Source organism: Prionailurus viverrinus, chromosome A1 (assembly GCF_022837055.1).
Source record: "Prionailurus viverrinus isolate Anna chromosome A1, UM_Priviv_1.0, whole genome shotgun sequence".
NCBI classification, from domain to species: Eukaryota; Metazoa; Chordata; class Mammalia; order Carnivora; family Felidae; genus Prionailurus; species Prionailurus viverrinus.
In genome coordinates, this window is record NC_062561.1 from 181736015 (window position 1) to 181751941 (window position 15927).

General features: G+C 48.0%; 1 protein-coding gene across 3 annotated transcripts in view; it reads right to left on the bottom strand.

Moving 5' to 3' along the window:
* Window positions 1-11093: 11093 nt before the first annotated feature.
* TENM2 (teneurin transmembrane protein 2) overlaps window positions 11094-15927 on the bottom strand; it is a 944724-nt gene continuing 939890 nt past the window's right edge. For all 3 annotated transcript variants that reach the window (XM_047877002.1, XM_047876993.1, XM_047877010.1), the window contains 2 exons: window positions 13498-13628; window positions 11094-11855 (listed from right to left, as the gene is read on the bottom strand). In XM_047877002.1, coding sequence (XP_047732958.1) covers window positions 11094-11855; window positions 13498-13628 — 893 coding nt within the window. The remainder of the gene's footprint in view (window positions 11856-13497; window positions 13629-15927) is intronic.

The window sequence follows — 15927 nt, forward strand, 5'->3', positions numbered from 1 at the left end:
CCTCTGAAAAGAAACTAATTTCCAATCAGCAAGTTAATAAGTAACACAGTTGCCCCTACGAGGGTCAAGGGTCACAAGCGTGCTATCAGTGAGTGCCTAGATTGGGCAGGGGGATTCCTGAGGGAGGTGGGAGGCAAATTCTGTCTCCACTGGAACCACCGACATGGACACAGCCCACGGCCTGGAGTTTGTTCGGCAGAGCCCTCCTGTCTGCAGGGAGGCCAGGAACTCCCTTCTTCCAGGTGGTGGGGAAGCTCTCCATCTGTACCTTGTCTGATGAAGCACGAGCTGGGGCTCGCATCACAAATGGAGCTTCTGAGCCAGAAAGCTGGCAAACCGTAAGTCCAGAGAGCCTCTGAGGAATGAATGAACGCGTGTGTTTTGTGAACTTCAAAGGGTCATGCACAAATAAGTGACAGGTGCCTGAGTCTAGGCTTTGGTGGTGACCGGGAGCTGTTCCTGAGCCTGATTCTTCAGCTTCGCCTCTTGTACTGAAGATGAGTTGGGCTGACTTCTTCCCATCTGCACTCGAGAACCAGGGCCTGGGATGTGGGCTGTGTTTTTGGGACAGCGTGTGTTGTGTGCCTGGAGGTAGGGAGCGTGTATCTGCACTCTCAGATGTCTGTGGAGCCGACAGACCTGGTGGCTATTGCCACAGAGGTCCACTAGTGTTGCTGAATCCACCACACCGGTGACGTTCTTTTGTCTCTTTCCCCTTGCTGTGCCCTTCAACAGAGATGCTGGCCTGAGAAACAAACAGCAACACACACACACACACACACACACACACACACACACTTCATGATACTTCTCTCTCTGCTCCCCGCACCCTCTTCCTAGATTGCTTAAAAGCACCCCCTGCAAAACACGCTGTGTTGCACCTCTCCAGAGAGGTGAGAGGTGGGTAGAGGGTGTCTTGGGTTGAGTTCCCCTGGGAAAGACTCTGGGCTAGAGATTTGCGTGCAGGCTGTTTTTTAAAGAGTGCACCAGGACCACCTGGGAAGGAGTTGAGGGCCCAGGATTGGGCAGCATGGAAGTCAGGCTGTGATGGCACACCAAGGGTGATCTCAGCCAATCCTCTTTCCAGCTCTGGAGCTGGGATAGCCCTTCACCAAGGCACACAGCCTGCCTTTGTACCCCTGTATTGACCAGACCAGTGCTAGATGACTCCCACCCTTCTACCAGACCTACCAGACAGCTCCCTTCCGAGAGGGGGGCTTTGAAGTGTCTGCAGGCAGCATTCTTGGGGCTGGTGGGGGGGAAAGGGGTGGGAGGGAGGAATAAATGCCTGAGTCCCCAACAAAGGGATCTGTGCCCACTGCAGGGGGTGGTATGCACTGTGGCCCAAACAGTCTTTGTGAACTGGTTAAACCCACCCTTAAAATTTGGAAGAATGTAGAAAATGTTCTCTGGCTGCTTCTGCCACAGTTATTATTAATTTTATAATGGTGCCAGGCCAGAGTTCCTGACCCTTGAGTTTCAAAGTGCCCACATCATTGAAGTCAACAGAGAAAGCTTTTATAAAATTGTGGTTGACACCATGTTAGATTAGTTTCAGGTGTACAATAGAGAAAGCTTTTAACCCATGGATATCCCCTGTCTTTTCTTCTCCCCATGCCTCTTTGACGTTTTTATTCTCTTTTGTGTCCTACCACCCCAACCCCACGCCAGTCTCCTGGAAATTTACTGATTTCCATGATGTAGATATCCCCACCATGGCTCATTTCAAGCCACCAGGGTGATGTCACTGAACGCAAGGCTGGGAGGAGACCCATGTATCAGCCTGGTGAGTGGTTCCTGAGTATAAGGAGTCCATGCTGTGTGGAGCCTCAGGGAGAAGCTGGGTTTGAGGCCATGAGGCAGTGGGGTGAGGCCTGCGTGTCATTGGTAGATGAGGGCTTGTCTGCCTTCCCTCTGTTCTTAGGGCATCATCCATGCTCCATTTCAGGGGCTGTGTGACCGCCAGCAGAGGGGCAAGATGGGAGGGAGGAAATAAAACATGACCCTGTCATCTCAGGTCCTAGCACCTCCCCCCAAGTGCCAGGGGAAGGTCCTCTCATTTGGACTGCTCTGACAGTCATCAGTGTAACGTTCATGAGGCTGCCCCTTGCTGCAGACAGAGCCCACAGCTGTTCTGTCTCAGGAATGCTCTATGCCTCTGGCTTCTCAGGGAGGTCTGGGGGGTGGAGGGAGGATCTGGGAGGGGTGGGGCAGAGCAATCAATTCTCTCCTCCTCTCTGGGCTCATGGCTCGGCTCGTGAACTCAGCTACTGAGAACTCCCGGATGGTGAGCCGAGGAGAATCAGGGCAGAGCTTTATTAGTCTAGTTCTAGAACCCCTGGCTTGGGGGCTGTTCCTTGGATGAACATAGGCAAGTCCTGGTAAATGTATCCTTAGGGAGAATTAGCCTCCCTAACCAGAGGGCAGAGGCTTCTTTCCAAAGGCTGTGGTCTGGGGAGAAATGAGGGAGGGAAGGGGTCAGGGGAAAATGAGCTAGAGCAGTGATTCTCAATGGAGGGTGAGCCCCTCCTCTGGCCCTCATAAGGCATTTGGCAATGTTTGGAGACATTTTGGGTTGTCACAGCAGGGACACTCAGGACACACAGACAGGGAACCACCACTGGCATCTAGTGGGTAGAAGGCAAGGATGCCACTAAACACCCCACATTGCACCAAGCCAGCCCCCATGACAGAGCACCCCTGGCTCCAAATGTGCTGATGCCCAGATTGAGGAAACTTGCACTAGAGCAGAGGCTGGTCCGATGGGCAGAATAACCTCTCCTTACATGGTTGACACTGAGGGGTAGTCTTGCTCTCCATATACTCAAGAGGAAAGGAGGGAGTGAGGGACATCTAGTTCCCTATACACAGTTCAACCCAAGGAGAGGTTCTCTAGGCTGGTGTTGATAAGAGGTTTCCTGTCTTCCCAAGGGAAGGAAAAAGACCCATGGTAGGTGGGCAAGAACCTTGGCAGGAAGCCATGAGGGGCTGGATGCCTTTTTGGCTATTAAGATGCAGTCTGTATCTTCCCAGGACACTAGTGATACACAAGCCCTTTTCCTTTCTTCCAAATCCCCATCACCCACTGTGTAGTTCTTTCCCCAGCACTTCCACATTGTGTTGCTATTGTTTATGTTCCTCACTAGTTCCTGGGTAGCTGTGTTTTATTCATCCTTGTATCCCTAGCACCTGGCTTTTCAACCGAACACCTAAGCTATGTTGGGCACTATTTATTGATAGAATGGACAAAATGAGTGATGTCAGTAGATATCCTATCAGCAGTTAATGTTTTTTGTCCAGGAAGTTATCTTCCTTGGGGGAACCATCCCTTCCCTCTTCTTTATGGTCCTGATGGGATTTGGGCCCATCCAAGTTCTCTGGGAGTTTGAGGGAGAATCTCTCTGCCTTTTCCATGGGTACCATGGGGACATAGGTGAGAGGGTGCTAGTAATCATCTTTCCCACATGTGGAGAAAGCCCACCTGGGAATAAAGCCACATCTCAAGGGAAGCAGAACTGGAAGGGGAGCAAAGACATCCTTTGAGTGTCTGGATCCAGCCATGTCTGAAGCCATCATGTTTTTGAACTTCCCAGTTTTTGCTTTGAGTTAGTTGGGGTTCTGTCACATATCATCCTGATTAATCTAGTGATGCCACCTGGGGGCAGAGCCAAGTACTGTTCATTGTCTCCATCTCCCGTAGCTCCTGTGCTTGCCTTAAAGGCAGCTGGACAGATTGCTTCTGGCCAGGGGCCCCGCCTTGGAATAAAATCTACATGAGGTTGTGAGATCGAACCCTGTGTCAGGCTCCTTGCTGACAGCGTGGAGTCTGCTTTGGATTCTCTCTCCCCTCTTCTCTCTGCTTCTTCCTGCCTGTGCTCTTTCTATCTCAAAATAAATAAACTTAAAAAAAAAAACCTTAAAAAGGTGGAGGGAAAGTAAAGAAGCATGTTAGAATGAAATCTGCATGTATTTGGCTGAGCTAACACTAAGATAAGGGCTGTGGAGGGGGTGGCCCAGGAGTGGACATGATGGTAATAGACTGGGAACAGAACTTCCAGCGCCCTGGCAGGGGCCTGTTTTGTTGTGTACCTTCTGGTTAGTTACTTCAGCTCTCTAAGCTCCTCCTGGCCTCTCAGGTGGTGGTAAAATTCAAATACAATCCATGTGGGCAAAAGGGTTTATGAATGCATAAGCGTAAGGAGATCACTTTTCACTGCCACTGGAGTTGGTTTAGAGGGAGAAGGCAGCCAGCGTGGGGAGCCATTGGAAGGGTGTAGAGAAGGGAGAGGGGGAGAGAATGAGGGGAGCACTAAAGACAGGTGGGGACAGGCAAGAGGAGGTTCTGTTCTGTTCTGCCCAGGCCTGGGGACCCTGGAGCCCTGGGAAGGCTTGTGGAGCTGGTTTGGGTGCCAAGTGGTCACCTCCTACTTACTGAGAACCCAGATAAGGACCCAAGCAAGGCATTCCTAGTTCCTCTCTGGCAGGATGGCCACTGGGAAGGTTGTCCTTGAGGGGTCACAGGCCTCCCACCGTTAGGGCCTGCTAGCAGAGAAAGGCCCTTTTGCTTTATGTAGCTTGTGTGGTAGGAAGATGGAGGGGGCGGTAGAACCTTGACTTCTTCACAAATCAAGACTTCAAGACTGGGACTGTGTGTGCAGCTAGTTTCAAGGCGGGAGCCCCACCTTCAGTCCTCACTGACTAAGAATAATAGTAATTTGTGGTCAGTCAGTAGCCATCCCTATATGCTAGGCACTAGATTGGGTGTTTATTGCAACAATCCTGTGAGATAGTATTCTACCAATTTTACAGGGGAGGAAACTGAGTCTTCAGAGGTTAAGAGCCAAGGCTTAGTTAGAAAGTAGAACAGTTGGGATTTAAAGCAGCGTTTGTTTTTTGTTTTTGACTCCAAAGACCATAATTCAAAAAAGGCCTGATGTTTTTCCTGAATAGTAGCTTACTATTTAATATGCACTTGTTAGTGACCGGCACTGCCCAGCACTTTACATGTAAACCCGTCTGGAGCCGACAGACGCAGCTCTAGGAAGATTTTGTGGGAAAGGCCGCCATCTAGTGGCCAAACTGCAAGCCCAGCATTTTCCAGGAAGAAGTGATCGCTGGGGAAGGTGGGGCTTTGGGAAACAGGAGAAGTCAGTGCTGGTGCAGCCTTGCTTTTGGAGGGCTGCTGCACAGTCATAGTGCCAGCTCTGGGCGTCAGAGGAGGCTCAGGCTGCCCAGCTGCCTCAGGATGGAAGGTGGGACTTGGGTGTGGCAAACCAGAATTGTCCTGGAAAGTCCCAACTTGGGCCCCTCAGAGGCTCCCTAAAGGTAAGCCTTAGACTTCTTAAACCCCTCTCCTGAGGTGTTGAGTACTTTCACTGGAGTGGGATGGGGAGGAGAGACGTTGGTGCACATGAGGCTTTCCTTGGAGAGCTACACTGGGATCCTGCCCTTGATGCTCTGTGTCGTACAGACACTATCCCCAACACGCAGGGAGTCCCACAGCCTCGTCCTCCCTTCTCTAATGGTGTTCTGAGGAGCTCTCCTTCTGTTCTCCCCAATAGCCCCAGTTCAGGTTCTCAATCTGGGCTGGTACATTCGGGCTGTTACAATTTCCCAGGCTCTATTCTGTTGGCTCCCCTTTACTCCCTTCTTTGCTTGTGGAAGGATTTCCTAATCGTGGAGGGTGGAGGACCCCATGTAGGCCCCCTCCAGCCCTGCAGGAGAATGTCCAGCTTCCTGGCCTGATTTTCATTCCTGCTTCAATCTCTCCCACACTCCTCATCCCAGGCCCGCGCCACCTGTTGGGCTCTGACTTGGTGCTTCTCAGTCCTGGCAAGGCTGCACATGAAAATCACATGGGAAGCTTCCATGCCTCCCCGTGCCCACAGCCCTGGAGATTCTGGTTTAATTGACCTGGGACCTGGAGGTCGTAGGTATGTTTCAAAAGCCCCCAGCTGATTGTAATACATGGTCAGGGGGCTCATGCATAGTCATTGTTCCAGCCTTTCTGGACTTCTCCCCAGTCGACTTGCATATTTTTTTCTCTCTCCTGTGTCTAACACATACTTCCCTCTCAGCCCAGAGTGCCCTCTTCCACCTTTTCCAAATGACACTCTCTTACCTGTGAAGGCTCAGCACAAATGCTCATGGAGAGAACTTGCAGCCCTCTCCTCTAGGCTTCACATTTTTGTTTATTTTCTTTTAGAGAGTGTGTGTGTGTGGGAGGAGCTGAAGGGGAGAGAGAGAGAGAGAGGAAAGAGAACGAACATATCTTGAGCAGGTTCCATGCTCAGTGTAGAGCCCAACTTGGGGCTCAATCCCATGACTCTGGGATCATGAACAGAGCTGAGATCAAGAGTTGGACGCTCAACCGACTGAGCCACCCAGGCACCCCATGGGATGCACATTTTTATGCATCACTTCTATGTGCCCTTGAGCCTACTGTGTCCCATTGATTGGCTTGTTTCTCCTCACACCTTGGACTATGAGATCTTGGACCGTGAGATACTTATCTTTGTATGCCCAGCTTCTAACATGCTGGACAAAATTGTGCTCGGTGATTGAATATTGATGGATATCAACATTGATGAGTGTCTTTCTCACATAGTCTGTCTTCATGTTGCTGAGACCTTCGACCTTGCAAATGTCAATCTTTCTGAAGAGCCCTTGAGGCTATGAACCAGGGTTTCACACTGAAAGTACCTGTTCATGTTCCCTAGGTCTGGAAAAGGGGAATTGCCACGTGGAGTGCGATTTGAGGGAAGGTCCTCCTTCATCTTCCCAACCCCTGCATAAAAATCTCACCCATGTGATGAATGGCTCATTCCTCAATTTTCACACTTAGAAAACCTGTGCCTGGAGCAAAGATTTAAAAGTAATAAAAACTAACATTTCCTGAGTACTTAGCATACGTTAGTGATACATACAGTATCTTATTTAGTCATCATGGCAGCCTTGTTCTTACTAATCCTCACGTACAGGTGAGGGAACAGAGGCTCTTGGACATGAGTTACATGTAAGAGACTGCTTGGGCTCACTAATATCCAGTCTCCTCTTCTGAAGGTCAGAGTCAAACTACATTTTCTAGTCTCTCTTGCAGCAGGTGGGTCCATGGATATATGAGAATGGAGAGGGTATGTCTCATTTTCAGGTAGGGCCCATTCAAAATAAAATAGTTACACACGTGGTCTTGGGTCTTGTGTCATCAACCAGCTCAATGGAGAGGATGTTGAAGATTCTGAAGACCTAGAAGACTGAGCCACAAGGTGAAAGGAGGCTGGGGCCCTGAGTGACTGAATGGAGCAGAGCCATTCCCATCCCTGACCCACAGTGGATGACTATATGAGTAAGAATTCAACTTTTTTTGTGTTAACTTATGCTGGGTATATCTCTTATACAACAGCTATTACTATTTACTCTAATGTAATCATCTCAAGCTCCCATGTTTAGGGAGTCATGGAGTTAGAACATGTTTCCAGGCAGGCCGTCTTTGCACAATTCTATCCCCTGCACTGCCTTTCCAGAATTCTGTATCAAGGTACAAATGCTCTGGGAGAGGTCAAGAATTTCCTCCCGTCATTCTAGGACCATTCTAGCCTGAGAAAAGGCAGGAGAGGATTTTTACCCAAGGCTGTCTTCCCCTTCCATGTTACTGATTCATGTGTGTGTATTGTGAGGGCTTGGACTGGTCTAGGTGTAGGAGGAAACTCATAGATAATTCAAAGATGGTTGGCATACAAGAGGAGAGTTTCAGGTTCTAGTGAATTTCTGGTGACATTTTGTGATTCCCTGTCTGCCACACTATTTGGCCACCCCTTTGGGTCTACCTGCCACCTAAGAGTCTGGTTGGGGCAGGGGAGCTCTGGGCTAAACAAGCTCCCCACTGGCTTCTTGCCTGTGATTAACTGTCATGTTTTGTCCCACTGGCTGCTTCTACCCAGGGTGACACAACAGAGTAACACCTTTGTAGCCCCCAACAAAACAGGATTCAGGCTGGCCCCATGATCAGTTGGAGGCTGCTCTGTGAGTATATATCCAAGTGACCCTGACACCATTCAGATTAAAGGCAGGTAGCAGCTGGACCAAAGCACATAGGAGGAACTGATTCCTGCCTCCCTCCTGAAGGGAAATGGTGCAAATTCACGGCACTTGGCAAAAGTGTTCACATATGCTTCTGAGAGGGAAGTTGTCTGAAACGTGTTTGTTCCCCTGTGTGGTTTACTGAAGCCTCGCCTGTTGTGCTGATAATGCTAACAGGGCCCATGAGACTTGACAACCTGGTGTAAAGCAGGCCAGCCTTGCCTCTCTCTCCCTTTCCTTCTGCCTGGGGAAACCACCCCTGGCCTGGCTGGATGATTGGGAAGGCAGCAGTGACTCGAAGCACTGGAAGGGTCTCGGTGGTGTCCTCCCTAGACCTCCTGGGGAGGCCTTGAAGTCAGCCACAGCTAGGCTTGAATCTTATTCCACCACTTACTGGCTGTGGATAATTAGCTTTAGTTTCCTCACCTGCAGAATGAATGCTACCAGGAGCTTGTCCTTGCAATCCAGCCACTCAATGCACTTCCATTTCCTTCTGAAGTCCCAAATGCCTTCATATCAGGTCAGTGGCCACCAGCCTTCTGCTTCACCTCACACAGATGACCACGTCAGCCATACTGTGTCCAGAGCACTTGTTTATGAAAAGACTCTCTCTTGTTTTTAATGAAAGAAAGACTGAAGGGTTTTTTTCTTTTTAATCTGTGCATCTTCCGGTTCCTGCTAACCTCTTTTGAGTTCAGACTGTCTCACCACAGATCCTTTGGATATTCTGTTCCCTAGGTCTGGAATGCTTTTTAGTCTCTTCACCTGGTTAACTCTTTCAGCCCCCAGCAACTTCTGTGATGTTCTCACTCTAGGTCACCTCTCCAGTAATGTGCTTCCATAGCTTTATACATCTATCCTTCTTGGCGCTTAATACCCCTGCCATTTTCACTGCTTAGTGTAATGATTTGACTATCATCTGTTTACATCCTTGGCCCTTAGTTTCAAGAGGCGAGGACCCATGTTTATGCCTGCCCACCTCCTTTATCCCCAGAACTTAGCACAGGACCTGGCACATGACAAGCTCTCTCTATAATGTTGCTGAATGAATGAAAGGTGAGGATTAAATGAAAATATTGTGTGCAGAGCACTTAGCACTGTTCTTGGCATTAGTAAGCATCAATAAATATTAGCTATTGATTATGGTATTCCTCTGTGGCCTTGGTGGAAGAAAATTCATCTAAATCATAAGTGTTCTCCTTATTTGGGTTGCCCCAAGTGTGCAAATATGGGAGTAAATTAATCTGGAAGAAAATATAAACACACACAAATACATGCACATCTCCCAGTGAGGTGAGAGGGTTTGCCCTCACTTCCTGTCAGCACTTCCTGGAAGTAGAATGTGGCATCAGGGAGAAGCCTGACTGTCCCTTGAGGGCTGGAGGGACCCACCCATGCATGGATCCAGCCCCAGGCCCAGACTTTTCTCACTTCTGATCCATGCAGAAAAGGGGGCTGCAGATGTAGGCAGAGATCATTCTAGCACTCAGAGCAGTTTGGGGAGCATTGAGCTGCCTTCTAACAAAAGTTCCTCCCAAAGTTTGAAATACCAGCTCAGCCTGTATGTCTAGGAAGCTCCCTTTTCCTCCATCAGCCTTTACATTTTCCTCACCTCAAAGCATTTCCACAGAAGACCAGTGTCCACAGGAGTTTTAGAGACTTTATTTATGTATAAACAATTTAAACACTTTGCCATAAATTATCTTTGCCTGTCCCTAGTCTTTGCTTAGCAGCAAATTAAAATTAATATAAAAACTCGATGAACAATTCATACATGTATATTACAAAAAAGTTCCTGTACCAAAGTTCTTATTAGACTTTTTTTTTATTTTTTATTTTTTTGTGTTTTTTTTTTTTTTTTAATTTTTTATTTTCTCTCCTCGTGGTGACTGTCATGTGATTGTCTCAGTTTCTGGACCAAACAAACACACTAATAATTTAAAATCTGAAACGGTGATTGTGCCTTGAGGCTTATGTATGTACAGGGTGATCTGAAGTGGTGCCCATTAGCAAGAGTGTCACAATGCCACACCTCTACTGCAACTGATACCCACGAACTACGGAATCTAAACAGACTACACCCTGTAACTGCGTATTACTGTCCACAATGGAATCTTCAAAGACAAAAGAGTATGAAATTTATCTGTAGTGATTATAGCCACCATTTTGAATTAAATTGTACACTCTGCGCTCAAATAAATTAACTCAGGCCGGACTAAGTTGGGACCTGAGAGTTAAGTGCTGAACGGTATTATCTCGCTTTGATTTTTTGATAGTAATTTCCTTTTGTGTGTGTGTGTTTTTAGTTTTTTTTTTCTTTCTTTAAAAAGTATTTCCAGTGCTCACTCTTTCACTTGTATCCCCCCCTCCCCGGTTGCTACACACAAATCACCCCCAAAGTCGTGTTTTCAATGCACCTGTACTGGTTGAAACGAAAACGTCTGTGGTATTTGTCCAACGAGCAGTCTGAATCGGTTTCCTCAGCTGGTCTGTGACGCTGGCCCTGGTGGATGTGTCTGCGTCGCTCACGTGTGGATGAGTGAGGTAATAGAATAGGAGGCCTTCTCGTCTTCACGTCTTTGTTTTTCAGTCGTGTGTACATGTTTTGTTTTTTTGTTTTGTTTTTTTTGTGTTTTGTTTTTCTGTTCTCTTGTTCCTTTTAGACATTTCGCGTCTTTTTTTTTTTTTTTTTTTTTTTTTTTTTTTTTCCTCTGTAGACCCAGAACAAGTGGGTCATATTTTAGGGGAACTTGAAACATTTTGTGTGTTTGTTCATTCATTCATTTGTTTTGTTTTCCTCAGAATTTTCAGCCAGGCTTTAGTCTACTTCAGGATGTGGGACTTCTTGCTTGGATAGTAGCATTTGAACTCAAAAAATGTGAGCTTCCTTGCCACTTGGTATCCTAAAGCAGCCCGGCCTTAGTGCCCCTGTTAGGTCTTCATCTCCTTAGGAGAGGAGATAACAGTTACTCCCGCCAAGCCATCCAGACAGGGAATGGCAGCAGATTATTTTGTTACCTCTTTCCCATCTCATTCTGTCTTAAAAACTGGATGTTGCTGCTACTGTCTGCAAGCTCTGGGTATTGCTCTACAGGAAGCACGTAATACCCCTCATAACCTTGCACACGTCCCGTGCTCAGGAGCTGCTGCTTCTCGCCCTCAGTCCACAGGCGGCTCCCCTCTCGCCCATCCCTGGCTTTCTGCTGCTCCTTGGCCCAGGCAGTGCCCAGGGCCCTCTGTCTCGCCTGGTCCAGGACGCGGGCCTTCTCTTCGTCCAGGGTGTCGGGGGTGAGGCCGTAGCGGATACTGAGCAGCAGCGTGGAGTACTGGAATTCAATGTTGGTGAACCTTCGAGTCCTGCCGTTGACTAGCAGTGTGGGCTGCGACACGGTCACATTTACCCCGCTCTCTAGCACCTTGCGGCCGATGGTGGTGCCCAGTGTGACCAGATCACCGTCGGCCGAGCCAATCTTCACAAAGTAGTGGGTGTCCTTGCCTTCAATGCTGTAGTGCATCTTGTCCAGGTAATAGGCATTGTTCAGCACGGAAGCCACCTTGCGGCTGTCCTCACTGGCAATGCTGGACACGCCGGTAGTCACTTGTCCTTCTTTGATGGCAAACATGATGCCTTTGCCGATGATGGGTGTGGTGGTGGCAAACCAGTGGCCTGCTTTCTCTCGGATGTTGGCATGGAGCTTTTTCGAGATAACTTGCCCTTCCAGAGCCATGAAGGCCTGATTATGCCTCTCAGTTGTCTGCTGGACACCTGTAATGAGCTGTGGGCAGAAGAAAACACAGAAGGCTGAGATGATGGTCTGGGCAGCTCTTTGCATGGGCCAAGAAGCTCATTAAAAAAAGGCTCAGAAAGGGGAATGCTTGGACTCCCTGTAAGAACTAGTCTTCTATCTGTAACGATGCCAGCTAATACGTCCTACCTTTTGAAACTAGCAGAGGCTGGCTGGTTCCCAGTGCTCTGATGGTGTGACCTGTCCGCCTTGTAACCGTGACCCTAACTAAAAAGACAGTACAGAGGTTTGCCACCTTGCTGACATCTATACCCAGGCCTACCCACTTACCATGTCTCTCCATTATTGGAGAAGAGAGAGTCACTCTGCCCTCAGATGGTTTGGCAGCTGCCTTGCACACTTCAGACCCAGGACTATTCTGACCTGTAGGGCAGGGTGTTTGTTTGAGAAGCTATGAACCCTGCTGCTGTGACCTAGATTTTTTTCGAGGCCAATGCCCTGAGCATTCATTAACTTCCTTGGGTTAAGACCTTGCTACTCAAAGCATGGCTAGCAGCAGAAGAATCGCTGGGACCTGCCTTGTTAGAAAAACAGAATCTCAGGCCTTATTCCAGGCCTACTGAGTCAGAAGCTACATCTTAACGAGGCATACCCTAGGTGGTTTGTGTGCATATTAATGTTTCAGAAGCACCAGACTAAGAGGTTCTGGCACTGTGGGCCAGAGGGAATATCCCTGGGCTTTGAGTCGTTTGCTTTGGATCCTAGCCCCAGTTCTGCAGAGGGACGAAATCACCATTATCTCCTTGGCCTTGAGCTCTCTACTCACAAATTACAACTCCTCTCAATTGGTGGTTGGGGGACAGGCTGGGATAATGGAAGAGGCTGTGTTTGGGAGGTAACAGCACTTAGATAAATGAGAGAAATGATGGCTATTCATCCACTGAGTGGTCCCCGAAGGGCAGAGCTGAGAGGACGTTGTTCTCAATTACCCACCAGCTCCTCCTTGTCTCTCTCTAGTTACACAGTGTGGATGATTATTCAGAGCAGCTGAGACCTTTCAGACTTTTATGTTGCTGGGCACTGTTCTGTAACAGGGGTTATCTGAACACTGTTGCCCACCCCTCCTGTCTGACCGTGCCAGTGTCTCCGCAGCACCCAAATGGAAACTGACCACCTCTCGGTCATCACTGAAAGACCCAAGCACAAATTATGTTCTGAAAACTCAATCTGTATACATTTGGGCCATAAAACGCTGAGGTTTTATGTCAGGCATAAAAATGTTCTTTAATGGGATAGAAACTGCAAACCACAGTTATATTATGCCCCATAAAAGCAAAAAGGGTTATGATCTTATAGGCAGTGCAGATGGTAGGTTGCTACTAGGTTTCTCGGTGCTATTGTTAATCAAGGAGTGACTCAAGGGTATATACTGAACAGATAATGATACCACAATTAAGGTCATAATTGAGGTTGGGAAGAAATATTTGCTGCGCCAGACAGGTGATAGCCCTGACATTCGCTTTCCTGGGAAGTCACAATGTTTCAGGCACCTTTTTATACCCAGCTCTGATGTTTTCCTCCCCTACTGATGTGCCCTTGGCTCCCATGCGGTTCTGTCTGCAACAGGGAATGAGGACAATAATTCATATTCTTGGCAGGAACCTCCGCTTACCTGTCCATTCTCACTGGCTTGACTCTCTGACAATTCATAGGGAGGAGGCACGAAATACATTTTGGCTCTTGGGAAGCCAGGAATTATGTTGCTAAGCTGAAATCCAAACATCACAAGCCAGCTTTTCACATCTATGGTGGAAACAAAAATAAAGATTTCTGAATCATGATGGATGGAAAGCAGTTGAGGATCTTGGGGAGAGAACAAAACAAAATGGGTGGTTGGGTGTGGAGTCCAGCAGGGGAGGGAGGCAAGATCTTGTGAAGGTCTCCTGGTCTGGACCCAGAGCTGCTTTACATGGGTCCTAGGAAGGATGTTCTTCCAACCTTGGTCACTTGATAACCCCCATGTGGTGATGTAGGAGGCCAGTGCTGGCTGAAGATCTAGTTTTGATTCCCCTTACTTTGTGACCTTGGGTAAGTTCCTGCCCCTCTCTAAGTTTCAGGTTCTTCAGATGTGAATTGGGATGATAGCTAGACCAGTGTTGTTGGGTTGTTGTGAAGGTTGAAGGAGAAATCCATGTAAAGGACTTGTCACAGTACCTGGGACATAGATAGCTCAATAAATATGAACTCCTTCACTTGGCAAGTATTTAAGGAGGCATCTGTGATAGGCCAGTTAATGTGTTTGGAAGATGGACATACAATGATCAACTAGATGGATAAGTGATGATTATTAACACTACGTAAGACATTGGCAGGGGCAGGAGGCTGCCCTGAGGCTGGCTTTTTATAGAAAGGGTGTTCCAAAGGTATATGGAAGGCCCAAAGTCTTCTGGCTCCTGAGACCTTTTTTTCAGGTACCTACTCTTCAGAGAGAGGCCAGGAGAGTGCTCTTGCATGCCCAGAGTAAGACTTCCCTTCCCCTGCCAGGGTCATGACTGAGTCCCTTGTTTTGGGAATTCTATCTCTTGCCCCATGGTCCTGCTGTCCATTGACTGATTCAGGCTCTCAGAGTAAGGCCGAGGCCCTCAGGCTGCCTTGTCTCCTTTCACAGTGATCAGCAGAGAGCCTGGGACATGAATCCCTTGAGCACTCAAAGTCTCACTCATGGCACCGGCCTGGAGCCCAGCAGGAATCTCCCTTTTATGCTCCTTATCCCTGTTTATAATGGGTACCCCAACATCATGCCCTATGTCTCTCCACTTCTCCTACTGTTGCTGGGCCTGGAGGTACAAGTGCTCCTTGTTGCAGTCATTACTGACCCCTGGGCCACTCACTCACCTGCAATTTCTTGGTGATTTCCTGCTCCACTGTCCTTCTCTCCACCTGTTTCTAAATTCGTTCTTAGTGACTTCCTTATATAAGGATTAATCCTTCCAACTTTCTGGCCTCTTCATTCCTTCGATGCCCCCTCCCCCAACCCCCATATTCATCCTCTGGACCCTGTCATCACCAATGATTCTGATCTACCATTATCTCAATCATGCACATCACCCTCTGACCACCACCTGGACTCCTTTCTAGTTTACTCATTTTGTAACCTGACACCCATGCTCCTTGATCCTCTCTCCCCCTCCCTGGGACCTTCAAAACCTCCTGAGCTTCTTGTCCCTGTTCCTCAACATGTTGGTCTTTTTTCTTACCTAGCACATATCCATAGCCAATCATTAGAATCATTCCTTGCATATATTCCCAGATCCTGTGTCCCGTTCTCACTTTATCACTTGCTCGGTGAAAATCACAATTTTGGTTAAATCCACATGTTTTCCCATTCCTTATTTGGACCTGTGCAGCTGAATATGTCTGGAGAAACAAACTTAACTACACTGACTGGTGTCCCTTTAAATTCTTGACCGTGAACCTCAATTGTGCCTTCCCACTGCCTGACAATATTCCCTTCCTCCATCAGTCAATCTCCCATTCTGCTGGGTGATGTTACATTTCTCCTCTCCCCTAACACCCTTAACATCTGCTTTCCCTTCTCACTAGAGCAGCTGACATTGTTTCCTATTCTGAAAACAAAAACAAAAACACCCTGATGCAGCCAGAGGGGAATTCCCCTAAACTCTCATCACATTTACTGGCCTTCCAGCATCGGTACCCGTATTTCCCACCTTTTTCTTGTTAATCTAGATGAGCTGTTAAAGTCAACCCTCCGTGTGTGCAGTTGGTAGCATCTTTTCTTGCCCACCCAAGGATATCACTCCAGCAACTCTCTCTCTCTTCCCCATGGCACCAAATTATTCCCTCTTCCAATGGATCAACCCTGTCAGCATACAAAAACGCTACCAAATGTCCACCTTAAAAGAAATTCCTGGGGCACCTGGTGGCTCAGTTGGTTAAGTGTCTGACTCTTGATTTTGTCTCAGGTCATGATAGCATGGTTTGTGAGGTGGAGCCCCAGGTTGGGCTCTGCCTGACAGCATGGAGCCTGCTTGGGATTCTCTCTCTCTTCCTCTCTCTGCCTTTCTCCACCTTATGCATCCAT